This window comes from Aspergillus nomiae (genome assembly GCF_001204775.2).
Source record: "Aspergillus nomiae NRRL 13137 chromosome Unknown contig00081, whole genome shotgun sequence".
NCBI lineage: Eukaryota > Fungi > Ascomycota > Eurotiomycetes > Eurotiales > Aspergillaceae > Aspergillus > Aspergillus nomiae.
The window spans coordinates 1-26,107 of NW_015378136.1; the positions used below are offsets into that span (position 1 = coordinate 1).

General features: G+C 47.5%; 8 protein-coding genes across 8 annotated transcripts; 6 read left to right on the forward strand and 2 right to left on the reverse strand.

The window, feature by feature from the left end:
* Positions 1–1,404: 1,404 nt before the first annotated feature.
* ANOM_004254 (amidase) lies at positions 1,405–3,346 on the forward strand (the record flags this gene model as incomplete). Its single annotated transcript, XM_015549511.1, has 7 exons — positions 1,405–1,671; positions 1,723–1,863; positions 1,914–2,184; positions 2,236–2,385; positions 2,435–2,592; positions 2,649–2,798; positions 2,846–3,346. 7 exons carry the CDS (start codon positions 1,405–1,407, stop codon positions 3,344–3,346), a joined length of 1,638 nt encoding a protein of 545 aa, XP_015408357.1.
* Positions 3,347–4,301: 955 nt separating this feature from the next.
* Positions 4,302–5,333, forward strand: ANOM_004255 (nitronate monooxygenase; the record flags this gene model as incomplete). The annotated part of the gene is made up of 1 exon (XM_015549512.1): positions 4,302–5,333. One exon carries the CDS (start codon positions 4,302–4,304, stop codon positions 5,331–5,333), a length of 1,032 nt encoding a protein of 343 aa, XP_015408358.1.
* Positions 5,334–6,221: 888 nt separating this feature from the next.
* Positions 6,222–7,187, forward strand: ANOM_004256 (threonine ammonia-lyase; the record flags this gene model as incomplete). The annotated part of the gene is made up of 1 exon (XM_015549513.1): positions 6,222–7,187. The coding sequence occupies one exon, from the start codon at positions 6,222–6,224 to the stop codon at positions 7,185–7,187; it is 966 nt and encodes a 321-aa protein (XP_015408355.1).
* A 509-nt stretch (positions 7,188–7,696) lies between these two features.
* ANOM_004257 (endoglucanase-1 precursor) lies at positions 7,697–8,665 on the reverse strand (the record flags this gene model as incomplete). Its single annotated transcript, XM_015549514.1, has 4 exons — positions 7,697–7,763; positions 7,816–8,146; positions 8,203–8,327; positions 8,385–8,665. The coding sequence occupies 4 exons, from the start codon at positions 8,663–8,665 to the stop codon at positions 7,697–7,699; spliced, it is 804 nt and encodes a 267-aa protein (XP_015408356.1).
* Positions 8,666–10,334: 1,669 nt separating this feature from the next.
* Positions 10,335–12,550, forward strand: ANOM_004258 (uncharacterized protein; the record flags this gene model as incomplete). The annotated part of the gene is made up of 5 exons (XM_015549515.1): positions 10,335–10,518; positions 10,573–10,994; positions 11,058–11,153; positions 11,215–11,824; positions 11,931–12,550. The coding sequence occupies 5 exons, from the start codon at positions 10,335–10,337 to the stop codon at positions 12,548–12,550; spliced, it is 1,932 nt and encodes a 643-aa protein (XP_015408359.1).
* A 1,419-nt stretch (positions 12,551–13,969) lies between these two features.
* On the forward strand, positions 13,970–15,172 carry ANOM_004259 (putative alpha-1,3-mannosyltransferase; the record flags this gene model as incomplete). The annotated part of the gene is made up of 1 exon (XM_015549516.1): positions 13,970–15,172. The coding sequence occupies one exon, from the start codon at positions 13,970–13,972 to the stop codon at positions 15,170–15,172; it is 1,203 nt and encodes a 400-aa protein (XP_015408360.1).
* Positions 15,173–17,397: 2,225 nt separating this feature from the next.
* Positions 17,398–18,416, forward strand: ANOM_004260 (uncharacterized protein; the record flags this gene model as incomplete). Its single annotated transcript, XM_015549517.1, has 6 exons — positions 17,398–17,690; positions 17,753–17,808; positions 17,862–17,921; positions 17,979–18,050; positions 18,113–18,196; positions 18,250–18,416. 6 exons carry the CDS (start codon positions 17,398–17,400, stop codon positions 18,414–18,416), a joined length of 732 nt encoding a protein of 243 aa, XP_015408374.1.
* Positions 18,417–18,861: 445 nt separating this feature from the next.
* Positions 18,862–24,737, reverse strand: ANOM_004261 (uncharacterized protein; the record flags this gene model as incomplete). The annotated part of the gene is made up of 6 exons (XM_015549518.1): positions 18,862–19,722; positions 19,778–20,410; positions 21,524–21,817; positions 21,866–23,012; positions 23,062–24,205; positions 24,260–24,737. 6 exons carry the CDS (start codon positions 24,735–24,737, stop codon positions 18,862–18,864), a joined length of 4,557 nt encoding a protein of 1,518 aa, XP_015408373.1.
* Between the last annotated feature and the right edge of the window lie 1,370 nt (positions 24,738–26,107).

Here is a 26,107-nt window from a genome sequence, read left to right on the forward strand (position 1 = left end):
TTTTTTTTTTTTGAATCCTATATAGCTTTTCGACTCTTGCTGCTCTATGCCGCCTTCACCGTCAGCAGCACTCTGCATCGTACCCGAAGGCTGTCTAACACCTACCTGCCTCCTCACCCGCTGCCGGATCTTCTCCGAATTCCGCCTCATACTGTGAGCCCTCGGATGATTATTGTCTATTGCAACTTGGTATAGGTATGATCCGGGCTGTCTATCTAGCCTTGGCCTTGATGTCGAAATAATGTAGGTTGTTACGCCGCAATAGTATTGGCAAGGCACACGGTGACTACGGCATTTTACGAAGTAACAAAGAGCCAGATAGAAAATGATCCCAACGTACGAGAGGCCCACCTCATGTAAGAACAAAACTCCCTTCCCGTGGCTGCTTATACACGAGCTCACTGATCCGCTTGGTAGCCCTACTCGCTGCACAGGATTTCTTCATGCCCTGGAAACCATCATCAAGGATGTGATCAGGTTGCGAGTAGCGTACAGTGTGCTCATCACCGCTAATCTCGATGTTTAATTTTGACCGTATCTCGTCGAAGACGCTGGAGTGTATTAATGCGTCCGGACCTCCCTGGGCACCGTCTCTGGGATAAACCATTTATATCCAATTTTCCAACGGTACGCTGGAATGCATACCGCACCACAAGATACCTTGGCTTCCTCCAACTGGCCAGAAGCTTGGCAACTGAGCCTGTTGGGTCATGTGCTGTCCGCGGGCGGGGGATTCTGAAAAGGCTCTTTGGGTTGCAAAACATCTAGGATGAATGAAAAGTAATGAGTGTTAAGGGGATGTGACAGAATCAAAAGGCAAAAGGATAGGTTTCCATCGATCTATTGGTGGCTCATTCTCCTCCAGATTCTTCTATCCCTATCAGCTGCACCCAACCTTAAAGATAGGGCTCGCCCAACCTACCGGTTCCCGAAGTGTGAGCTTCCATTAAAGTTAAGTATCGGCGACCTGCGCCCTGTTGTCACCGATGTTGCGCAAATGCCGACTGCCGTGGGAGGACATTGGAGCTTGGTCCAGTGCAATCTGTTCGAACTACGGGGCCAGACCCCGAAAACTACTCAAAGGCTTTGCTGGGTTGATAGAAGTACGGGAAATGCTATCCAAGGTGGGTCCGGACAACTCCAAGAACCACATGGCCAAGATAAACACGAGATAACCGGTTCTGTCGCCCAATAAAGAGCTAGAAAACCTCATTTATGCTTCCTTTTCTCCTTGCATGGTCCGTATGGCCGCGATACGACGTTGAGGTTGCGGGGTAACCCCAAATTTGAGACTTGGAGATATTGGAGATATAAAGCAACGTAGTCCACGGATAATGTTTCCACGTTAGACACCGGGTTGATAATTCCACCACCGTCTATAGTCTAAGCTATCACTTTGTCACTATGTCGTCTGCCAGCTGGGAAGATCTTGCCGCTGATAAGAGGGCACGTCTGGAGAAGTCCATCCCAGACGAATGGAGAATCAAGACAGTCCCAACAGAAGGCTCGGTCATTGATCTACCTGAGAAGTCTGGGATTCTGTCGCCTTCTGAAATAAAGATCACAAACTCGTCAGCGACAGACCTCGTTTCTCAATTAGCCGATGGCACGTTGAAGTCCGTGGACGTGACACTGGCCTTCTGTAAAAGAGCTGCACTGGCTCATCAACTTGTAAGTACGACCTTCGTTTCGGTCGGAGATACGTGATACCAATGCGTGTAGGTCAATTGTGCACATGATTTCTTTCCTGAGTTGGCATTAGCCCAAGCCAAGGAGCTTGATAGATATTTTGAAACACACAAGAAACCCGTGGGACCATTGCATGGATTACCGATCTCTTTGAAAGATCAATTACGAGTCAAGGTGAAATGAACTTCCCACGCTGGCGTGCATCTCTTCTAACATAGAACTAGGGAACTGAAACATGCATGGCCTATATCTCTTGGTTGGGTAAGCCCGACACCAGCGATTCGATATTAACTGCCCTGTTGAGGAAAGCAGGCGCCGTATTCCTCGTCAAGACAAGTGTTCCGCAAACATTGATGGTATGCGAGACCGTCAATAATATCATCGGTCGCACATCAAACCCTAGAAATCTCGACCTCTCCTGCGGCGGAAGCTCCGGAGGCGAAGGTGCCATGATTGCAATGCGTGGAGGAGCCATCGGTATAGGAACTGATATCGGTAGGTTTCCACATTTAACCATTGAAGTTAATAGACACTAATGTCGCTCAGGTGGATCTATTCGTGTTCCAGCTGCGTTCAATTCCTTATACGGTATTCGTCCAAGCCATGGTCGTCTGCCTTACGGCGGTATGACGAACAGCATGGAAGGCCAAGAGACGATACATAGCGTTGTTGGACCAATGGCGCACTCTGCTGAAGGTATATTTCTAATGTAGATCGTCGCTGGAAAAATACTAATGCCCGTTAGATGTCAGACTCTTCCTCCAATCTGTCCTCAAAGAGGAGCCTTGGAAGTACGATTCGAAGGTCATACCACTTCCATGGAGGGAGGCCGAAGAGAAGGCCACCCAAGCTAAAATTGCCGAGAAGGGACTAAACTTTGCCTTTTACGATTTCGATGGTGTTGTGAGTACTTCTAACTGCCAGCTCATTCATTATTACATTGATTAACGGCGGACAAGGTACGTCCACACCCTCCGATTACTCGCGGTATTGAGATTGTCCGCACTGCGCTCGAGAAGAACGGACATAGCGTGGCGGCCTGGACACCCTACAAACACGGGTTTGCCGTTGACCTAGCCAACAAAATCTACGCTGCAGATGGAAGCACGGTGAGTAACATCCCATGTAAATTATCATACGTGCTAACACGATGAAGGATGTTTACAAGCACATCAACGCCTCAGGAGAACCCGCTATTCCGAATATCAAGGACCTCATGAACCCCAACCTTCCCAAAGCAGATCTGAACGAGGCATGGGACGTGCAGCTGCAGAAGTGGCGTTATCAGTGCGAGTACCTAGACAAATGGCGCGAATGGGAGGAGCGAACCGGCAAGGAGCTCGATGCTATTATCGCCCCGGTGGCGGCCACAGCTGCAGTCCGCCACAACCAATTTCGGTACTATGGATATGCTACTGTTTTCAACGTGCTAGATTTCACCAGCGTTGTTGTACCGGTCACGTATGCGGACAAGGCGGTGGATGGCAAATTGGCGGATTATCAGCCGGTTAGTGACATGGATAAGGCGGTTTATGCCGAGTATGATCCGGAGGTTTATCATGGCGCTCCCGTTGCCGTGCAGATTATCGGCAGGCGCCTTAGCGAGGAACGGACCCTAGCTATTGCGGAGTATATTGGGAAGTTGTTAGGTCACTAGGTTGGAAGCTTTGTTTTACACACTACTTAAACAGTCTGTCAAGTGATACTAATCATTTTCAAATGCTTTACGAGGCCATGCCCAGTATATCGCCACTGAAAATCAGCATATACGTACTTATTGTTGTTCTGATCTTCGCGATAAGCAGAGAAGCTCCACTCCTCGTATTCCGATAATATTCAGGAATCCTATGTACAGCCCGTATCTAACATCTTGCTGCGTGACGTCACATACACAGGAATATCATTCTTCAGACCCTACAGTTTCTATTCAATGACATCCCACAGTTGTATAGATATACCGAACACACGTCTTTCTATGCGTCAGTGCAAACAAATACCATATAGAAATCTGTATCTTCACATGCATGACGAATATGATCGGGATCATGAACGGTCTTTGTGGGGGCGCGGCCCGCAATGCGGACGGACGGAGGTTGCACATTATCCACTGTCGTTCCTTTCTCCTACTTTTACTTCGTGACCCCCGTTCTAGCCTTCGTCCACTTTTGCCAGCCGTTGATTGCTAATCGAACTTCCAAAGTTATCCTTCGTCACCGAATCATATATGGAGTACTCATGATCTCATCGATGGATTAGCCACAGCAGCCATTTTGACCTCTGGCTTTTCCAACCCTACCTATCTTCACCATTTAACCTCACATTATCCTTTCATAAACATACCAGCCCGGAGATAGACTACAATTGGGAACGAATGAGGCTCCAGCCAGCATGTGACAGGCGACATGTGACATAACTCCGCAATATCCGCACCCCGCGGAGCTTAGCTCCAGCCCCGCCTCTTAGCCAACTTAATTGTCGCTGCCGAAGGGTCCTGAAGATCATCCTCCAAACACTCTATATAATCCAACATTCCCCCCTGCCCACCGTCACGATATCCTAGTAAATATGCCAAAATCCCTACGTCTCGCCATGAGTTTATCACGTTCATATCCATGGGTAGCCAACCCCTTCATTGTCAGCGCGCCAATGCGCGTGATGTCAGGTCCTGCCCTGCTGTCGCCGTATCGCGCGCTGGCGGCCTAGGCTTCCTCGGACCGGCTGTTAAAACACAAGATATGCTCGTCGACCTTGAGAAGGTGTCAACACTCGTAGAGGATGCCCGTAAGTCCTCGTCCACCTTCTCATCGTCTACCAACGTTCTGCCTATTGGCGTCGGCTTCCAGCTCTGGAGCGATGACCTCGCCACTGCCGTCTCCGGTATCCAGAAGTTCAAACCCTGCGCTGCGTGGCTCTTTGCCCCGAAGGGTGGTCAAGAAGACTACGACCGGTGGTCGCGCAGCATCCGCGACGCATCATCGCAGACCCAGATCTGGATACAGATCGGTACGCTGGCAGAGGCAAAGGGACTCTTGAAGGGATCCGAGCGGCCCGATGTAATTGTTGTTCAGGGATCAGAAGCCGGCGGCCATGGCCGACATAAGGATGGACTCGGACTGATGACGCTACTCCCGGAAGTCGCCGACGCCTTGGCTGGTAGTCAGATTCCGATCCTTGCGGCTGGGGGTATTGCCGACGGACGAGGAGCCGCGGCAGCACTTTGTCTAGGTGCTGATGGTGTTGTCATGGGCACACGGTTTTTGGCCTCCGAGGAGGCGCGCATTAGCAAGGGGTATCAGGGTGAAATTGTACGAGCTACCGATGGTGCAGCTTCCACCACGCGGACATTGCTTTACAATCATCTTCGTGGCACCATGGGCTGGCCGGAGCCGTATATGCCGCGTACTATCATCAACAAGAGTTTCATTGAGCACCAGGCTGGCCGGTCGTTTGATGAGCTAAAGGTGGATCATGATCTAGCTCTGAAGGCTGGTGATGCTGGCTGGGGTCCGGAGGGAAGACTAGCTACGTATGCTGGTGCGTCCATTGGGCTGATTCATAATGTCAAGGATGCTGCGACTATCGTGCATGATGTCCGAGAGCAGGTGCTCGAGCGGCTGGGTCCTGACGGAAGGTCTAAGATTTAGGTTAGGCGCGATGTAGATTGCGGCTTTACTATTCAAAAATGTTCAACTAATGAATTATCTGATGGCCATCGGTTACGCATATTGTCAATAGAACTTATAATTCTAATAACGTACATTTTCCTTCCTACTCTTATTTGTGCATCACACAATACCGCTGAATGCGTATGCTTCCGGGCCTGATATGTATGACGTCATATCATAACTGACAGTTGTCTTAACACTATAAATATCGTCTACTTGGTGCGTTTAAATATCGTCTAGACTCAAAGTCAAAGGCTCACTGATCCAAAGAGTCAACCCATATTCAGTTCCCCACACGGACCGTACCTTAATACCGGGAACCAAGTAGTACTATCAAAATGGGTACAAGAACAAAGCAGATAATAAGTTCTGATATCTGTTTTAAGACTGGTATTTCTACCCACTCCTAAAGCTAAAGCCTGGGTTATCTTGACATGACATCCAATTCACGCTCATTTAGGAAACATCTATTGGATACACGATATAATTTAGCCCATCTAGTACCAAAAAAGTCCGTCCATGAAGGGGCCCACAACTATTTGGCTTCTCTTCCCCGTAGATACGTGCTTCCATACACGCATTGGATATTAGAGCTCAGCTGTCCATTCTTTGGCGGAGATCTTGGCGCCCATAAATGCTGCTATTTCTTCTCATACATGCGTTCATTGTCGGGAGAGCTAAGCCGATTCAGGCAATTTAGCCGTTGAAACCAATCATATCTTCCTATATGGTGGGCCGATATCACAACAAGATCGAGAGGATCTTGCAGGTTAAAGAGGACAACAAATCCCAACATTCCAATTTCAGCCATCGCAGACGTTTCACTCTTCACTACCTACCAAACAATATCCATTAAAGAATAGAAAAATGCAAAACTCAGTCTACGAAACTGCCGCCAGCGCAGTCCAAGCCCGGAATCGCATCCGCAGCCACATCTACCAAACACCCCTCATTCCAGCCCGAGCACAAGGCAAATCCAATGGCGCAAAGGTGCTATTCAAAGCAGAGAACTTCCAATTAACAGGATCGTTCAAGATCCGAGGCGCAATGTCCAAGATGTCAGGTCACCCAGCGAACGGGCGATTAATAACAGCCTCGTCCGGTAACCATGGGATAGGCGCCGCATGTGGAGCGCAGGCATTGTCCAAAGATCTCACTGTTGTCCTCCCGGAAACGGTGGTGCCTGCGAAACTGGAGAAAATTAAGTCCTACGGGGTGAATGTTATTCTGCATGGAGCTGAAACTGGTCTTGCTGAACAACATGCCCAACGGCTTGCTGTTGAGGAAAAGTATACTTATATTTCGCCGTACAATGATCCTGATATTATTGCCGGGCAAGGGACTATTGGATTGGAGATTCTCGAGCAGTGTGATCAAGTGGATAATGTTTTCGTCTCCATGGGTGGCGGTGGATTGATTAGCGGTATTGGGGCGGTGATGAAGGCGTTCAGTCCACGTACGAAGATCTATGGTGTTTCTGCGATTAATTCCAAAGCTCTCGCCGAGTCTATGGCTGCGGGCCATGTAGTTGAAACGGAGCATAGGGATACTCTGGCTGATGCCGTTGCTGGAGGCATCGATACGGATACGATCACACTTCCGCTGGCAATGTCTGTGGTGGATCATGTGCTTGAATGTGACGAGGATGAGATTAAAGCTGCCTTGAAGATTATGGCGTTCGAGGAAAATATGAATGTCGAAGGCTCTGCAGCTCTGGTTTTGGCCGGCTTTAATAAGGTCGCACAACAGCTCACCAACCAAACCAGTGTTATTGTCTTGTGCGGTGCGAACTTTGACCAGGGTGTATTTAAAAGTGTGATTCTGGATCTTTAGCAAGGGTATATCCCTTATTTTGCTATAGATAACAAGTTCATAGACTTAATTCAGGGGTAATCTACCACAACACCACTTATATCACATCATGATATTGAGATAATATGTGGATATCCATTCAAAACCTAGAATACCAAAACCAGTGTGAGATGGCTCAGATCTAGGGTGGAACCTGGCTCCTTTTCTGGCACTCTCGCCTGATAACTTTTATTTTCCTTTTTAGACCCGGTGCCTTCAAAACCCTGACTTTCTATGGAATGGAGAACTCAATAGATGCAGGAAATGCGGTGCCTTGTGGACATAGGTAATGGTCAATGCTGTCGCTCTGTACCGCAAATATTATTACTCGATATTTTTACATGTTACTACCCTGGTGCCAATTCTGTGTAAATATACTAGGAGCTCCGAAAGCACATCATAAAACCAAGATATGCCAATGAATGAATATCAGGCTATGCGGACAAAACCTAGTTCATCGACGGTAAAGAACCCGATCGTATGTCGATACTTTATGCAAGATTAATCTGCAATCCAAGGGTAGCGTTCATGACAGAGTCTCCATAAAAGAACTCGGTTCTGTACAAGCTGTTAGAGATAATTGAGGCGAGGTACGAGAGCAAAAACATACCCAGCATTACCGACGTTCACATAGGTCGACTCAGTAAAGCGTCCCAGCTTGGACAAAGCAAGAAGCCAATCCTTCAAATCACCGGTGAAGGTTCCCTCGAATTGCGTCTCGGGCATCAGGGTGCTGACGGTGATACCGGTATCCTCGTTGACGTCTTCATACAATTTCCAAGAGGTGCCGAAGAGATCGTCAATAGTAGCAACAGCGCCGTTGGTCCAGCCGATGGGAAGCTGCCCGCCTTCATACTGCAGCCAGAGCATCAGCTCCCGAGAGGAAGAAGAGGTGGAATCGCCCTTGACGTCGTTTGTCATGAAATCGAAGCAGACATTTCCTGTTGTATTGTCCATAAGTTATATTATCGAAAGGCTTGGGAAGACATGAGCATACCCTTGTAAGCAGTTGTGTTGGTACGAGTCCAGCTGTAAGTGCTCGGAATCGAGTCGATGGCCGACAACTTTGTTTCAAGGTTCTGGGTGAGACCCACGAAAGAGTAGCCTTTTGGCACGTTGTTCCTATGGGCCCACGTTAATTCAAAACTCTAGACCACAATTACCAAGAGGGACTCCTACGTGCTCTCGACATATTCAATGTCGGTCACACTGCTCCATACGACTTCCTTAGTTCCGCTGTCAGACGTGATCACTTGGTTATAGTTGGTGCATTGCGTGCCGACGATCTGGTTCGCATTGTAGAGCATGTTGTAGACGATCCATGGTGTGTCTTGCAGAATCACGTAGTCGTAGTCTCCACAGTGCTCACTCGCCGCCTGGGCCCGAGAGGAGAGAGTAGGAAGGGCAAGCGCAGACGCAGAAAACGAGAGGGCCGCCAGGGCACGGTAGAGGTGAACCATGTTGATAGAAAAGAATGTATAAGTTAAAAAGCAACACGGCTAAATTGGGAACGACAAATAAACGAGTGTTATGAGTATGAGCAGAATTTGAGGTAGCTCGACAGTCAGGATCATATGGCTATGAATATGCGCCTTGAGATATAAACACAATTGTATACTTGAAACCGCCTGAAACAGAGAGTGGGCCTATTTAGATTCATGGCTAATTTTCGGAAATGAAACCAAGGGCAGAGCTAAAACTAAACTACAGAGATTACAACGATTCATTGAAACGGTAGCCGATCGATTTAACCCCAGTCAGAATAATTTATGGTTAATCAGTCCCAAGTACATCTCCCGTTGATGTTCGGCGGCAATAGGTCAACCGATGAAAAAAAGACTCGGTCCGGAAATTAAGATTGAAGGCCAAGCTCCGGGTAATACCCGAGCAAACCAGCAAAGAACTCAGCAGAACAATCCGAAGATTCCGAACTATAGTGAATGTATCCCAAGGTACTAACAGCATAGTTAAATGTACTTAGGTGGTCAAGCTTTTGTATGATGTAAGCTTACCGAAATGTATAAATTGTGGGGATGATCATGACATGGAGTCGATCTTCACGCATAATGTCCATGAAGTACAGTATATATATTTTTCAAACTGGTATAAGAGTATGCCCTCCTTTGAGCACTACCATAGCAAATACAAAATTATTAAGCTTCATACAGAATCACCCTCGTTAAGTTCCTGTCCAAAGATGCACATTTTATGAATACCAAGCCGCACATTTGATACTGTAGCCTATGCTCCATTATAGAAAGCTGTTTGGGTGGCAGTGATGGAATAGGAAGGTCCCTGCCTCAGGCAGCAAGTAGATCAATGTCCTCCCGAGTCTTGGCGGTACACAAAAGAGTCCCTTCCTGGTAAACATAACGGAACTCAATATGCTATATTCACCAAAGCTGACCTCTGGACTCTATACCAATATAACCCCAAGTACATCTGTTGCCCCAACAGTCTATGCGCTACATAGTATTCTAATTTTATAATCTGTGGAAGGGCTTTACACGTGACTGACTTTCGCTGCGGAGTCGGCGATTTTTCTTTTTCTGGCCTTGAAGGCCTCCACTTTTCTGGAGCCCAGGACCAATCACTATAGACCGGGGATTGGGGCGACCACATCGATCAGGATGTTAAGCGCTGAGCCCAACGCTCCGATCAGCATCATGATCCAGTGGGTAAGCACTGCCAAGCAGATAAGTGTTTTTGAGGTCGGGCCTCTTATATAACTGTGGTATCGCTCGATGCACAGCAGTTTTCTGGCCAATAAGATAGAACGACAAATGCATATATAGAGTTGAGCGGCTAATACATCCAGTAGAATATGCTCATACCTTGACAACGCCATTGTATCTTTGTCAAGGAAGGCGGGCATAGGCTCTGAAAACTAATGAGGAAAAAGATCAGCAAATGGCCCCCAAGCCCAGGGTCTCAGCCCACTCCACCATGTCTGTTGGCAGTCTAGGAAGCGACGGAGGTGACAGGTTGATCGGCGGACGTCAAAGATCCTGGCGGGTAAATCTCAAGATCATGGTTGAAAAAGGGTTGAAGATTACTCTCATGTCTGTCGCGTTTGAACAAAGGTTTGCACTCGCGATACCCTTAGGAACCTAACCTCTTTCATCGGGTATGTGGTTTCGTTTTAAGCCTACCAATGCAGCGGATCGATTTCCCCTGGGGAAATACCCATCTCAATCGGAGACACCGATCGTAACACACGACTTGGATGATCCCACACGGAATCAAGGGCAAGTCTGTCAATGGGGTATCGGCTGGAAAACCACGCTCATCCTCTGCGGCAGTTTTTCCTTAGGTGCGGAAGTATTGGAGGATGGAATTCATGGAAGATACTGACACTTATGCGCAGCCCTCGCACTAGCCATTACTCATGCTTTAGTATTCAACTATCTCGACGGAAAGCTTGAAAATGATCGAAATATCCCGTCACAAACCTATGTCACGGCGGCATCAACTATTGTGGCCAACGTGATCAGCTTCTGTATTCGCATCTGTTTGGCAGCGGCGTTTACGCAATATTTCTGGCATATTGTCCGGATTTCTCCCATGCGGCTTGAAACTCTGGAGTTTCTCTATACTATGAGAGGAAGCCCAACGTCGTTCTTCTCCCTAACTGTACTTCAAAAAGGATGGTTATTAGCTATTATTACAATGGTCCTCTGGGCTGTTCCTGTCGCTATGAGTTTCCCATCGAGCTCAATGACCGTCAGGAGTGCGATAAGGACACACGAGGCATTCCAGACTGAAATGCCAGGTATGAATCTCTCAGAGGTCAGTACTACCAACTTGAATATTGAAACCAGTCATCTGATCGTGAATCTGTACGCTATTTAGACTTGGGGAGGTAACGCAACAATTTTGAAGGATAAAGAATTGGCTTTGTTTGTGCCGAATAATTGGAGAGACCAAAATCACACTGATTTTGTCGAGGTAAAGCCTTCCTTTCATCAAGTAATCGAAGGCATCGGAAGTGCTACTGACTACTATTCAGGTACTCCGTGCTGAACAGTTGACCATTGCGGATATGGGGTTCCAGATCAAGCCTGTCATCTACCAACTGGCTACAGAAACTATCGTGAACGGCGCGCCACATACCATGAGCTCACCTTGCGGGGTGAATTGCTCCTATGAGATTTCTTTCGACGGCCCGTACCTAAGCTGTAACAATACTGATTTTGAGAAGGTTAGTCCGCAGTTCAACAGGAGTGCCATTTGGTTCTATGCGCTAGAAAGCAACTGGACCACACCGGATGCGGGCTCCCTTGCTCTACAGAATTTTCAAATGAAGAATGCAGAGGTATATAATTGGGTTCGAAATGATTCCGCAGACACCGTTCGATTTGAATACGTGTCTCATGTACTGACATGTACCCCTCGTCGGGCTGAATACCATGTCATCCAGAGATTCCACAACGGCGAGCAGTCCTCAACCGTCACTATAGGAGATGTGCATGACTTGGTGCCGATGGACAAGAAATTCTATTTTTCCAAGAATAACATGACCCAAGCTGTTGTCGACACAATTCGTGATCGTAATATAATGGCACTAATTATGGCAATGACCAAAGGCATATCCGGAAATGTAGGGGCAATGGTCTACGGTGTGGATTCAATGGAAGCGATCGCACAGGAGGCGGTGTTTTCAACGCAATGCATGTGCAAACATTCCCCAAAGTGTACTTGGTCGTGGACTGACTAGATGAACAGTGATGCAAGACAATCTTCTCGTCCAATCCACCCGTCTTTTCAATGGGTTCAGCGATTCTTGGGAAGGAACTCTCACTACTTGGTACAGTTTATTCACTGTAAATGAAGAGATCCTTAACTCGATGCTGGCGAACGTCACCATAAGCGCAATCAATCATTTCCAGCTCTGGCCAACTTCGGTCAACGTGACTCGACAAGATCTACATACACAGTATGTGTGGTCTCGGCCGCTGAACCTTCTTCTGCCATATTTCCTCTCCCTAGGTGTTGCTCTGCCGTTGGCGGCTTTGGGCTACTGGTCGTTGCGTCAGAACGGTGTTGCAGCCACAGATAATGGATTCTTACAAGTTGCAATGACCACACGGGGAAACTACAGATTTGATCAGCTAGCAATGGGAGGTTGCTTGGGAGGAAACCATAACGAGTCCACTGAACTCAAAAACCTCGAGGTTCAGTTTGGAGAGCTGGTTCAACAGGATAGATCCAGGTTGGACACGGAGCTAAACGACCCCGGGTACCACACAACAGATGTCAGGTTGGCTGGATTTGGACCCAAAGATGAAGTTGTGCCCCTCGTGATTGGAGCACGATATGGGCAGCTGTCTGACGACCGAGGGTGACTACTAGCGCCCATTAACCCCAAGCATGGTCAGGATGACGTCGACTGTATATATGCTCTTCTCCATATGCAAGGCAAAATATAGAAGTAAATATACCTGTAAAAATGTTTCCTTTTAACTATATGTCTCTACAACCAGCTGCTCTAATATACAACCTTGAAAGACCACGTGACCTGCTGAATGTTCAAACTAAATGCTGCCGCCAGCCCTACATCTCTCTTGGCATCCGGGTATCACTTCCGAGCAGATCAACTGTCCAGCTTCATAAAAAATCCTCCCCAGCATTGGGAGCTGACCGAATGAAGTTGCATACCTATGAATATGGAATTAGTAATCACCTTAACTGAAATAAGAACCGCCCTCTGGCCCCCATGTGCCGGAAGTTCGAGTCGCAGCAGCTGTCTTATTATCGACAATTATCTCATGATTGACAACGTAATTCCAGCCCGCCTGATCCAAATGCTGAATCAGGCATAGCGGGATGGGTTAAACGAATTAAACACCGAATGGATCAGTCATGACAAAATTTGCATCCCGTCTGCCGGAAAGCTTCGATACATCAAGAAAAACAGAATGCGCTACAAAATAGCCGCAGAAAAGCACTACACACCAAGTGGACAGTGATAGTGACATGGACGGGGCTGAGCCCCTGTCAATGAAAATTCGATGTATTTCCGTACTCTGTGAATACACTGTGTAGGCCAGGATCGGCATCTTACAAGAACGGTGGATTCTAGTTGCCACTATCTTAAAAGCTAATGGCCGCTCCCCACAGCCTGCACCAATGATATAGGGCTGGAATCCACTACCGATATGGTAACATTGCGTACCATCAGGCTTGTTGTCAGCCTCTGGTTTAATTTTAGTGAACTTGGGGCTCCCCCCCTGACCATGCCGAGAATCGCTCAGTTAAGACATGTCACTTCCCATCAAGACAAAAATGGCCACATCTTCGTTTCTCACTGCTACAAGCTGATGGAAAGCTTTCTGCGTAAATACCCTGTATCCTTACATTTCACAGTCAATGTTTTCAGCCAACAGGTTTCTAATTTAAGTTCCTTTGGACCCCACACGTCGGTTCCCACGGAATATGATCTCGTTTCTGGCCCCGCGAGGTCTTCGACCGGCCTGGATTGGTATCACTACGATTGCAGCGGCAGCAGTACTCTCTTTATTCCTCTTATACTCACCCCGACTACAGACCACTACGTCGAAAGTAGTAGTGCCTGATCCTGTTAACCATATTGTGACTGACTCAAGCTATGTGGATAATACCACCACGAAAAATACCCCCCTGTCATTGCTGATATCAGCTTGATTGACCATCTTGCGCAATACTTTATTGACTATCCACTCCAACCACCATATAAAGAGCATTTCGGGGAGTTAGGCCAGCGAAGTCGAGTCTTGCGCGACTGGATGACACTAGCTGATCAGTTACCAGAGTCCACGAGCAGGAATTTGTTGTTAAATGCTACGGAGAGGGTAGCTGTGTCTTTATACCCCTTTCTCGACAAGCCCAAGGGACAAAATGCCACCCATGAACCCGTAGCGGATCTCCGGGCATCCTTTGAGCCAGGCTCAGCCGGTGTGGTCATCCCAACCAGCAATAACACTCTCCGCTTCGCGGCCCACCTCATTGGCACTCTGCGCTCGGTTCTAAATTCAACCTTACCGATTCAAATCGTCTATGCGGGTGATGATGATCTCAATCAGGATGACAGGGCCCGTTTATCAAACATTGTGGAATCTGGCCCTCCCCTTGAGTTTCTTGACATCCTCACCGTTTTTGATGACTCAACACTCCAGTTGCAGACGGGTGGTTGGGCCATCAAGGCCTTTGCAGCCTTGGGCTCACATTTCGAACGAGTAATCCTAGCCGACGGTGATGCTGTTTTCTTTCAACCTCCCGAGGTCCTGCTCGACCATGAAGCATTTGTTCGAAGTGGGGCTTTACTGTTCCATGACCGACTCCTCTGGAAAAATGTGTTTCCAGAGCGCAACGAATGGTACAGGAGTCAGATTCGCCAGCCAAGTGCGACGTTGGAAAAGTCACTTGTATGGACGGAGAATTATGCCGAAGAAGGCGACTCTGGTCTAGTTATCCTTGATAAGAGCCGAACGGACACACTCATTGCCCTGTTCCACATATGCTGGCAGAATTCGTATGATGTGCGCGAGGAAGTCACGTATAAGATCACATACGGAGACAAGGAGACGTGGTGGCTTGGTCTTGAGCTCACGGGTGCGACTTACGAGTTCTCGGGGCACTATGGTGGGATTGTTGGCTGGGGCGAGGTGGATAGTAGGGGCCAGAACAAGGTGTGCAGCTTTGTCATCGCTCATGTTGATGCAAAGGATAGACTCTTGTGGTATAATGGGAGCCTTCTCAAGAACAAGGGTAAGAGCGGTATGACCAATGAATATGAAGTTCCCACCCACTGGATGATTGATGGCAAATGGCAAAAGGGCGATCGCAAGGAGGATATGAGTTGTATGAAGGGAGGTGAAGCGAGGAATTTGACTCAATATGAGCTCAACATCATGGAACGATCGATTGGTCTTGCTAAACATCTTGATGCTATGCTATACCCCGTATCAAACGAAACCGAAAGGACATGAGCCTTAAATATCTCAACCTACTTCGAATCACTGACAAATACATTATGTCTAGAACATATGTGTGGTTGGGACTCATCTGACCCGCATATTTTGGGGGCTTTCTTAACCAGGATAACATAGCCACAACGCACTCCCTTTAGCTGATCCGTTCCCCAAGAGAAGCTGTTATCGCCAGCTTCTTCTACACGATTCAGTCCTCCTAGGATCGCTCACCTACCAAGTAACCAATGCTGATTATGAGAGGAATTCTTGCTCAACTACATCATATGGCTTTGGACACGTACATCAAATTGTTATATAAAATACTCGCATAGCATAGAGAATCATGCCCTCACAGGCAGCTGTGATGCATTGCTCTAACACCCTTTCAAGCCCATGTTTTTCTTTTTGACCCGTGTAAACATCAATCTGCCTTATTACTCGATGGATAGTGAGTAGTCTGACTATCATACATGCACAGGTTCATATCATTGGGCAATCTCTCCGTGCATTAATTCACGCTTTGAGACTAAAGCAGAATCATGGAAGGCTGTAGGTAACAGCAGGATAGAGATAAATTCAGTAGACCTAATCACGTTGATTGCTAAGCGCCACGGATATACTCTAGGGGCCATAGCGGTCTTTAACGGGCAAATACCTCACCATCTAGGATTGGCCCACGTGGTAGGTCCATATAGTTCCAAAGTTTATTAAATATAACCTTTCTATAGCCGCCCTGGTTACACTTCCAAGAGAACTAAGGCACCGAGAGCTGGCGATGAAGGAAAAGGATTGATCAAGAACAACAGGGATCTTTCTCGCTTTTCGTCATTCATTTTCATTTTTCTTCTTCTTTTCTTGTTCTCCCAGTATTTAATTCTCGGGTCTGAGCTTAGCATGGGCGCTTACAGCTCTTCCAAATCATTATCATAATAGGCCGTCCCATTGACTCTCATATAGCATATCCGCGCAATCAAATATGTGAGTAAAGCTCACGGTAGTACTAGCTGTTTCGTAACGATCTTTCAAGAATAGTGATAGATCAAGGGAAGAACTTTGCGACCTATAGAGAGTACGTAATCTGTCTCGGGCACAGATGTTCAAAAGATTTCATGAACAACACTCGTGGATACATTTTTGCTGCAGCTTTGGTATCCTTCCGATCCTACGATTCGTGCTGTGGAATACGTGTTTGACTTCGCATTCGATGTTGACAAGGGAGATGTATGACCGCTCATATGCATCACTCTGGCCTATACCATTTGCAAGACTCATCCGAGACTTCGCATCTCAGCTGAACTATAAAGGACTTACTTGCCGATGTATCAGACAGATTATCTGCTTCATATGCCCCATTCTTACATACTTGCCTGGTGCAAGTCAGGTTCAGACCTCTGCCGAATCCGTCAACGACCAAACTCATCTTGTTTGTCCTGGTACTGGCGTTAGGCGCAACAGGTGCTGCACCTGCCACCGATTGACGAGGGAAACAGCGATACTCTGAATGTTCCTTCTATATTTATGCTATTCTATACATGCTATGTGAAGCGAGCCTATATGGAAGCTACAAAGATATAATACAAGCTCTGTATGCAGAATTTAAACCCCTCTTCGGTATATTCTGAAGCATCATTCATAAATTATTTGCGGCTCTATGAGTGAAAGCTGATCCGGTGGGAACAGTGGAAGCTACAAGTCACTAGCATGGATATGTTCAAGTCAGCTAACATGTGCACAGGTCCCTAACATTCCGTCAAATCAGAGACTTTACACAAAAAGTGCCATAACTATGGCTGACCCAGTCGGCATATATCTGGAGGGAAGGGAGAGCGTCTTGAACGTATGAAGAGATGGCATGTGGAAAAGGAGATTGAGAAATCAGGAGGGTCGGCATTGCATATTGAAGTTCTCACTCCGTTATCACGAAGCTCACTCTGGTGTTTCAGGTTAAAACAAGCTTGTTTTCTATGCCGAAGTTTAGCCCTAGAGAGGAAGAATTACGATAGCCGGCCCTATAGGTAAAACGGGCTCCACCTTGCTCCTGGCTTAATGTGCCGATAAATTATCCGGCAATCAAATCATCAAACTAGGGTGCTCGGGTTTAAAATACTTACATACAGTTGTCCCCTTCTAGTTCAGCATCTCCTATCGTTCCATCTTTTCTCCTACAGCATTTCATTCATTTCTCCACGCGACCGGTTCGCGATATCATAATTAATCACCCCAGTTGCTCAACTACACTTAGAATGCGTTCCACCTATGCCGTCGCTCCTTTGGCTCTTGCCTTGCGCGCTGCCGCCACCACCAAGGACTCCTGGGCCTTCGGCAACGGATTCTACTCCGGTCCCGCAACCAACGCCCACATCACCAAGGCAACCTGGTCTCTTGTGCCTCCGGCTGTTCCTCAGGGTGTTGAGGTCCAGGACCCCAGCGACCAAGTCTGGGTATCTCTTTGGATCGGTCTTCAACATACCAACGGTGATGACAGCTCGTACCTGTATCAGCCTTTGCTGAACTGGTCTCCTGACCAGGAGTCTCAGTATGTAGCCCTTAGGAACCACGATATAGGGAATGCGAATAAGAGGACTGACATGGTATTAGGGGCTGTGCTGCTACGGCTGAGGAGTGGTGTGTTGCTGCTAGCACTTATACTCCTAGTTAGTATCTCCTTATTGTCTTATTAGGTTTCCATGCTTACACATCATGATAGATGGCCAGAACGGCCAGGCCTACGTTACTATTCCTACCGGCAGCCAAGTTGATTTTGAGGGTAGGTCTCCCTAATGAAGATAACTTATCTTCGGAAAGAAATATTGACAATGCGCAGTCGCCGTCGAGAACAACAAGGTCTACCAGACCGTCACCATGGACGGCAAGGTCGTCTCTCAGGAAACTGACGGTGAGTCCTCATCTGATGCAGATCAATGCCTAACATTCAAAATCTGACATAAGTAATTCCAGACCTCGATGCCGAGCTCCTCTACCTGTACTCTGGTGACGAATGCTATACTGGCTCTGGCAACTGCGGCACTCTCGAGGCTTACAGTAAGTTCTTCAAAAATAAATCCACATAGGAACTCAAATGTTGACATGAATAGGCTGGAACAACATCACTATCCACCTCAGTGCCGAAGACGAGAAGTTCGGCGACACTCTTTTCCTGTACAAAGGGTCTAACTCCAGTGGTTTCACTACCTCCGACGGTGGTAAAACCTGGCACGCCGAGTCTATCAATATTGAGCAGGATTCTTGGACTGGAGCCTAGGTATCCTTTGGCGGGGTTGGCGCATTAGGGAACTATTTGTTAGAGGATCCCGGTTTGTACGGAACATTCGTTTATATGCTATTCTAGATCGACGAGCATGGACTCATGTAAATTCTTAATTATCTACGCTAGGCAGATATAGCTCTTCATCTTGGCTGTAATGGCCAGTCTGGGTCTTCTGGATCCAGCTGGGGAACCCTGGATGGTTTAGGCGGCACTGGTAATACAGGAAGCTCGGGAAGCTCGTTGTAGAATCTGTTTGCAAACTCCAAGTTTTAGCGACACATATCATTTCATTATGCGAGGGTTTACTTATGGTGGAGAGAATGAACTGAGAGCTTGACCAGTAGTTATATGAATAGTGGGCGTAATTTATGCCCCTTGTGGTGGCAGGATATGACCGTTAGGCCCAGACATTGAATCAAACGAGATAGAATCATCAGAATTATAGGGAGGAAGAGCTAGATATCGATTCCTCATCGAGCAGATAACCCTCAAAGCCCATCATATACAACCTCAAAGATGCAATCATACCCTCCTGATAATTCCAGATCCTTCGTCGGTTCCGCAGGCCCTTCAACTCGGTCCAATGTCGCTTAATATCCCTATACAGGAGAAACCAGTTCGTTGGGCTCGGTGTAGGCATTGGCATTGTCCATTTGGTCAGATGCTCCTCAACGCTTATTTTATGTGTCAACACTTTCTCCTCTCCGTGCTCAACTCTGGTCTCCCCTTTATTCTGTTTTATATCCTCTGCAGTGACTGTCGCCCAGAAGTAGGGCTTCTCAGTAGACCAGACCTCCCATAACCAAGGCATTTCCTCTTGGATCAGGCGATGCCAGAGTGAGACGTGCAGCTGGTAGAACTGCCGTGAGACGAGACGAAGTGATGCAATGTCTTTCGTGGAGAGGTTGTTAATAATCATATCCAGTATTTCTCGTGGTAATCGAGCAAATGGGTCGGGTGTTTTGTGGGTCAACGATATAAGAGGCTCAAATGCACCATCCTGAGGACTGAATGACGGTCCAGTATCCATCGCTCGCTTCAGGATCTCCCGAAGCCTGGGCACGTAGAACGGGTTCGCGGCGAGCCATTCATCGCCCTTCACATGAACCCACGATTCACCGGCCGCATTCTGAACGGCGGGATCGGGCTCGTCATAGTATTGGCGTGGGAAACGTTCGACATTGTCAAAGTAGTCCACGAGATCGTTGATCTCGACACGGCCAAGTCGAAGTCTGGAGAGTTTCATGTACACCCCGAAACACCATGGATGGAACGGCAGTGCTCTGTAGCGTTCAAACCCCTAGCATAGACGGTTAAAATCACACTACACAGAAATTAAGTAGAGGGGCTCATACATCATTGAACGGGTCCGCCGGTTCAATCCAATCGTAGCCATGTCTTGCGGGAAACACATCCCCACCCACAGTTTCAACATACGGCATGCAGTCCACGAGCCCCGAGAGGAAATAATCGCTGTTAATTTCGCATTCCAGGTCATCTGGCGCGGACTCTTCGTCCTCGTCGCGGTAGACCAGACCCTGCCCAGTGTGGCAGCCTCGCATCTCCTCCTGAGAGATGGTGGTCCCGGAATATCCCAGTGTAGAACGACATCCCGGACCAGCGACATGTTCAAGATGAGCCCTTCTTATGCCAATGCGACCTGCCTTTTGCTCCAACCGTTCGCCCATCGGCAGTGTTTGTCCGACCGTGGGGAGGTGGCCATCATCCATTTCAAAGAATAGGAATCTATACTGTGGCTCCTCTGACTGATCAATGCCATTTTTTATAGTCTGAGAGTTGCGAACAAGCCAAACACAGCCTGTCTCAGTGGTGATACACTGACCACAGTCATTGCCGTCGTCGTCGTAATCATCGAGGGCACAAATAAATTGTGTCGAGTCTTCTGCGGACCACGCCCCTGAGTAGGGCTCATCGATGGTCCGGATACGTGAGATGTTGAAGCTGATACCACACAGCGTGCACGGGAGCTGAGCAAAGATGTCAGAGGGAACGCACTGCGCGTGACGAATGAATAACGAACCTCGGATTCTTTTAGTATGCAATTAGTTACACTGTACATAAATGTTCAGACTTGGCTCGTACCCATAGTGTATTGTATAACTTCAGATACAGACTTTTTTTGGTTGGCAACCGTTGATATTAGGTCTACCTGCCGAAGTCTGCTCACGGTACCCCTTTAGCTCGGAGAGATAATGCTTTGATGAGGAGCTGTAGAACTGGGATTCGACAGATCTTCAATACGAGCAGTCTGTCGATCGATGGTGGTCTGCCTAGTTTCTGTCTGGGAATTAGTCATAGTCCTGGCATTGCCACAAATTAAATCGATCAGGGACGGATCCACCCTTCGTATTCCTTGCATCCTTATTCTACTTAACTATGTGGAGACTATGCGGAGGTGAACAGGGGACTTTTCGTGCCTGAGCCATGAACAGCACTCCACAATATTAAGGCTTTGCTGGAGCGTAGGAAGTTTAGAAGCCAAACAACCATGCAGATATGAACCTAAGCGTGGACCATATCTTTTTTATCAGGGTTGGAAAGTTCAGCAAGGATGGTCCGAATAATATCAATTATCCAAGATCCTTAAGCTTTGCGATAGTATGTATATACGTTTGTGGCCTGTGGAGTTTAGTCCAATATATCTACACCACGGGTCTGAGAAAAGGTAGAAACAAAGACTGGATTGGTAACCTACTACTTTATGATTGGAGTCATCGATACTAAGTTGGAGGAGCGAAGCAAAGGGAGAGGCAACGAAGCAATATAGCGAGCCAAAAACATTGATATCGGCCGCACTCGCCGACAATCTTCAGTTCCGAGTCAGGTGAAGATTCCATAGTTGAAGGCAGCATTGTGCTTAATTATTTTTTGCAACCTTAAGCTTCGATTATCATGAATAAAATATCGATGCAGTCTTTATTTCTCTAGTCGGCCTCTCCAGCCAATACAAAAGAACTAGTGCAATTCTGTATGCCACACCACCTTCGATAGCAGACACCTGGTGGGCCCAAGACATCGTGCACCCGACAGTGACAAGAGAGATGTGAGCTAGAGGTTTGTTCTGCACCTTTAGTAGTTACCATGATCCTTGCGCCGAGATTAGGGAATAGAAAAGACGCTGCTCGATCCATATCAAAGATCTTCAGTCTCATATCTGGAACCAAAGTGTCAAGATACCGCTCAAGGGCTCCGTATTCATGGCTGTCCTTCGCTGCTGCCATCGCTCGGGGATCGAATCCTGGTAACTTGAATACATGCCGGTAGAAATTCAGAAGCTGCCACCTCTCCCAGCTGTTGGTCATATCGAAGCCGAAGCCTACTTCACACTCAGGATCGAGATGTGTTTCGAAGTAGCGGTGATATGGGTGATCAAGCTGCATTCTAAAGCAGCTGCAAAACCTGCCAGAGAGAGCATGACTTACTCCACTCATGAGCCTGAACACAGAGTAGATCGTCCCAGAAGGCCTTTTGAGTCGGATTCCGTTTTGAGCTAGATTCGACAGATCAATTCCATGTTCTGCCATCAATTCTGCCATCGTGGAGGTTTCATATGCGGAGACTATGTCGTCAAAGGTCGCGCTGGAGGCAGCCAGCAACAGATACTTGACAGAGAGCTCCTGGCACTGTCGGAAGGACTTGCAGTAGCAGAAGCCAAAGCTGATCCAGGCCGAGGAGTGGATATCTGGAACTTGCCAGATGGAAGGTTGTATGGCTATGAACAGTTTGAAGACTTCAGCCTGCCCGGGGGTTAATCTCCATCCCTTTTCGAATTTGTCGTACAAGTCCAGAAGATCTATTGCATTGGCAAATGCTGTCTCCCAAATCCCGTAAACATCCTTCTCCATGTTGGGGATTGGAAACGGTCCTCTTTTGAGGCGTTCTAGGTACCATGTTATACAGTCGCACTGCGGCTGTCCGGGGTTCTGCTTGATACGTAAATCACAGAAGAGCTCTAGAACTTCACCAAGCCTTCCAGCCTCCTGGTACTTATTAAGGACTCTGACAGGAGAGCGACAGCTGACTAGCACAGCATCGTAAAGACAGACGAGATGGAGAGCCTCGACAATATTCGAGCAGTTGTTAAAACCAAACCTGCAGCAGATATAATCATCAGCAAACAGATCGAGAAGTGAATCCTGAAGAATTTGCTGATTGTCGCCCGTCATTGCCCTCTTTACACGTCTGATAATCAGTCTGAAAAAGTCAATGTCGATGGGGCGGTTCGGTGTCCGGCAAATGAAGACATGCCTCTGCCAATCTCGCCGTTGGCAAGTGTGGGAGCAGTACTGTGTCCAACATGCCGAGCATCTGGCTCCAGCTGGTCTACTGCAATATCGGCACAGCTTGGCGTTGGTGATCACAGGCGGTGGCATCTCATCTATTCGTTCCAATGAGCATTGTCTTCTGTCGTGATTGATTTTGTACATCTCAGCCTGGTCAATTGGCAGATGGGTGCTAATGTGCGGCATACTCGGCGCTAGGAAATTGGCGTATCCTGGTTTACCAGCTACAGGTGAAAACTGAACTTGTCTATCAGCAGCAGAGAAGGCACCCGGAACCATAAGACTTCTGCACTTATCAATACCAGACAGTTTAAAATATGCCATGGGGGCCTTACCTTAGGGTTGAAGGTTTTTCAGAATATCTTGGTTCATCGTCTTGCCTGGCCTGCGCCGTGGATAACGCTGCCGAGGATTGCTGACATAGGTTTCTGTGGGGAAGAGGATATGGCATGCTGAGCACCTTATGCAGCATTCTTCTCAGAGATGCAGCAAAATCGCTCATCAGCTGATCAAGCCACTCTAGGCTGCCACCTGCTAATACATCTTGCGGTAATCCCCACCTAGGAAAGACCGTTTCATGCGTTCCACGCGCCCAGAACTTCCCGTGAACCCCTCGAAACATGTCACAGAAAAAGCAGCACTTCTTGCTACATCCGATATAGGGAAAGACCTGGTCGACGCTATCAGAATAGCGACTCTCAAGGTACATCATCAGCTGAACCTCCGCGTGAACTGATCTGGGAATACGCAGTAATTTTCTATAATTTCTGATAGTTCCTTGGTCTTGCAAAAGTCCTACCCACCCATTATGCTGTGGCCGACACTGGAGTGCCATTAAGTCGTCCAGCGGTAATCCTTTGCCCAGTGGAGGGTAACTCTTAGTTTGGAATATGGAAGCTGGGACGAAGATGAACCCAAAGGAATTGAAATGTTCCAGCTTAAGTCTTGAAGCCAGTTTGACTAATGTTACTGCGGCGTGGAAAGTTCGAGCGAGGAAGAGAAGGGCATCCCAAGCTTTTTTGAAAAGCTTTTTGTGTCCATGTAGCGCTTGCATAAGTAGATTCTTCAGGGCTGGCCGCTGTCTGGGATTTTGGATGATGGTGTAAAAGCGCCTGAGGAAATCCCGTAGCTCGTCATAGTGCGTGGTACTAAGATCAGACATCCCGAAAAGTGTCTGGATACTAACGCATACCTCTACCACCGCTTCATCCCTATCTTCGTCTGAGAGGCAGTCGAGAGCCTCCCGCGAGAGTTCGGGTTGTCTCCCGTCGATGCCAATAATAAGACCTTCCCACTCCCTTGCCTCCAGTGTCTGGGGTACTACATGTTTCATAACATCTGCCGTGAGCGTATCAGACAGTTTGGCCTTAGAGGCCTGCTCAAATGCCTGTCGAACTGCTACCGAGTAATATTCAACTCGAGGTCTGTTGTGCTCAAATATGAGATCAAACACCTGTGATTCATGGGCTTCCTCTGGACCTACTAATACTCAGATGCCCCAGACCAAAAAAGGAGCCGGAAAGAAAGACCTACTATCGTTCAAAATAAAAGAAAGCAGCTCGCCTAGCCTGCCGAGGAACACTTCGTCCTCCTCTTGAAGGCCCTCATTCTTGGAACACAAAAAGGTTACACGGTGAAGACTACTGTCCTCCACCATAACTACACTCGCGACATGCTTTGCATCAATGTTGCCCTGGCTCCTCTTTCCCTTCCCATATGGGCCTGTTTTGGCTGTCTTAAACCTGGCTAGGATCTCAGCAAGGCGATCCAACGAGCGTCGCTTCAAGACAAGGGCAGCGGTCGAGTCGTCGGTAGGCACTTCATCTTCAAATTCTGCTTCTCCAGACAATTTGTCCAGCTCTTCATCGGTTCCCTGTTCAGGTTCTTTGGATGATGGTTTGTCGTCACCGAGTTGGCCATAGTTGATGCATTCCGGGGGTCGCTGGAAGATGAGGGAAGTTAGAGTTGTTAGAGAGTGGATCTCTCGATGTAAAGAAGAATATTCGTCCATTGCTATGGCTTATTTAGTAGGGCATCTCCATAGCTGTGATGGATACTGTGATGGGTACTCGGTTCTTGGTGGGATCGTCAGGCTGAAAGTTGGGCGCTACAACGGCGACAGGGATCTGGTGTCACTAACAGCAGGCAACAGGTATTATTGGTACTTTTGCAGTGCCAAAACATCAAGCTTCGTCGTAAAATCTTTATGTCTTCCACGAAGTCCCTCTACAGGTATCCCACTCAGCTCAAACTCCTGTCCGAGTCATATAAAAACCACTAGTATCATAATAATGATCGTTGTGTCATGTACAGTGATTGTAAGTTTAGATCTCAGATAAAGACCATTCTATAGCCCTGGTCGCTGTACATGGCCAACATCGAGGATATTATAGAGTGCTATTCTGTATGCAACCCTTGCTATCCGCGTCATTATTACCCAACTATTCAAAATCTCTTACATAGGGATAGTACGGAAGGTTGTGCACATTATACCCAATCCACGAATATAAACCCTTGAAGCAGATTACCCTGTCCATCGAGTCTCTACCAGGCCGTTAACCAGCTGCCATTACCGAAATTTGAGTTTACCTCTGAGTCCATCCCGATATCGCCCTCGGAGGATATAGAGGATGCGAAATGGCTTAGCACAGCTTCTTAGTTTTCTAAGCCACTAAGTGTAAAAGAATCGATCACATCGCAATGATTACGAGACGGACCAATTAGATATCTCTGTATAACCTTCACACCGTTATTCGTATACTAGCAGGGATACCAAAGAGGCTAGTTGCCTAGCAATGCCAATCCATGAAGAGAAATGCATCTCAGGGCATGACCTCCGGATGTAGCTCCTATCACACGGGTGTACCGTGAGACAACCGACGAGTACGTCAGTTACACGGCGGTATTTCGACAAGTTAATGTCTTGTCAGTCAGCTCCATGGCTGTAGTTAATTAAGTTCTAGGACTCTTCCGCTTGCATGGAGAGACCGGATGTTATTTTCTGCAGTGTCACTTGCTCATAGGACCATGCTCTATAGAAAGCCTTAACCACATGGTACAGGTGGACACTAGTAAAAACCCTGGAAAGAGCGGAAAGGCTGTGTATTGACCAAGATAAACCACCTTAGCCAGAGCCGAATATTATGGCATTTTAGTCCACGAAATGGACAACTCCGCGGTCCTGCAGGCTGTGTAATATGACGTGATTTCCTTACTGGCGTGTTCGAATCGACAACCGTCATACAACATAACCCTAGCCAGCCTGGGGAAGATTACCGTTACCTAACGCCCCAAGCTATGAGGGGTGCATTTTGGCCTTGTGATACGCGTTGATGACAACGGTGTAACTGTTCTGCAGTAGGCTCGTACGAGGGTTCCTCG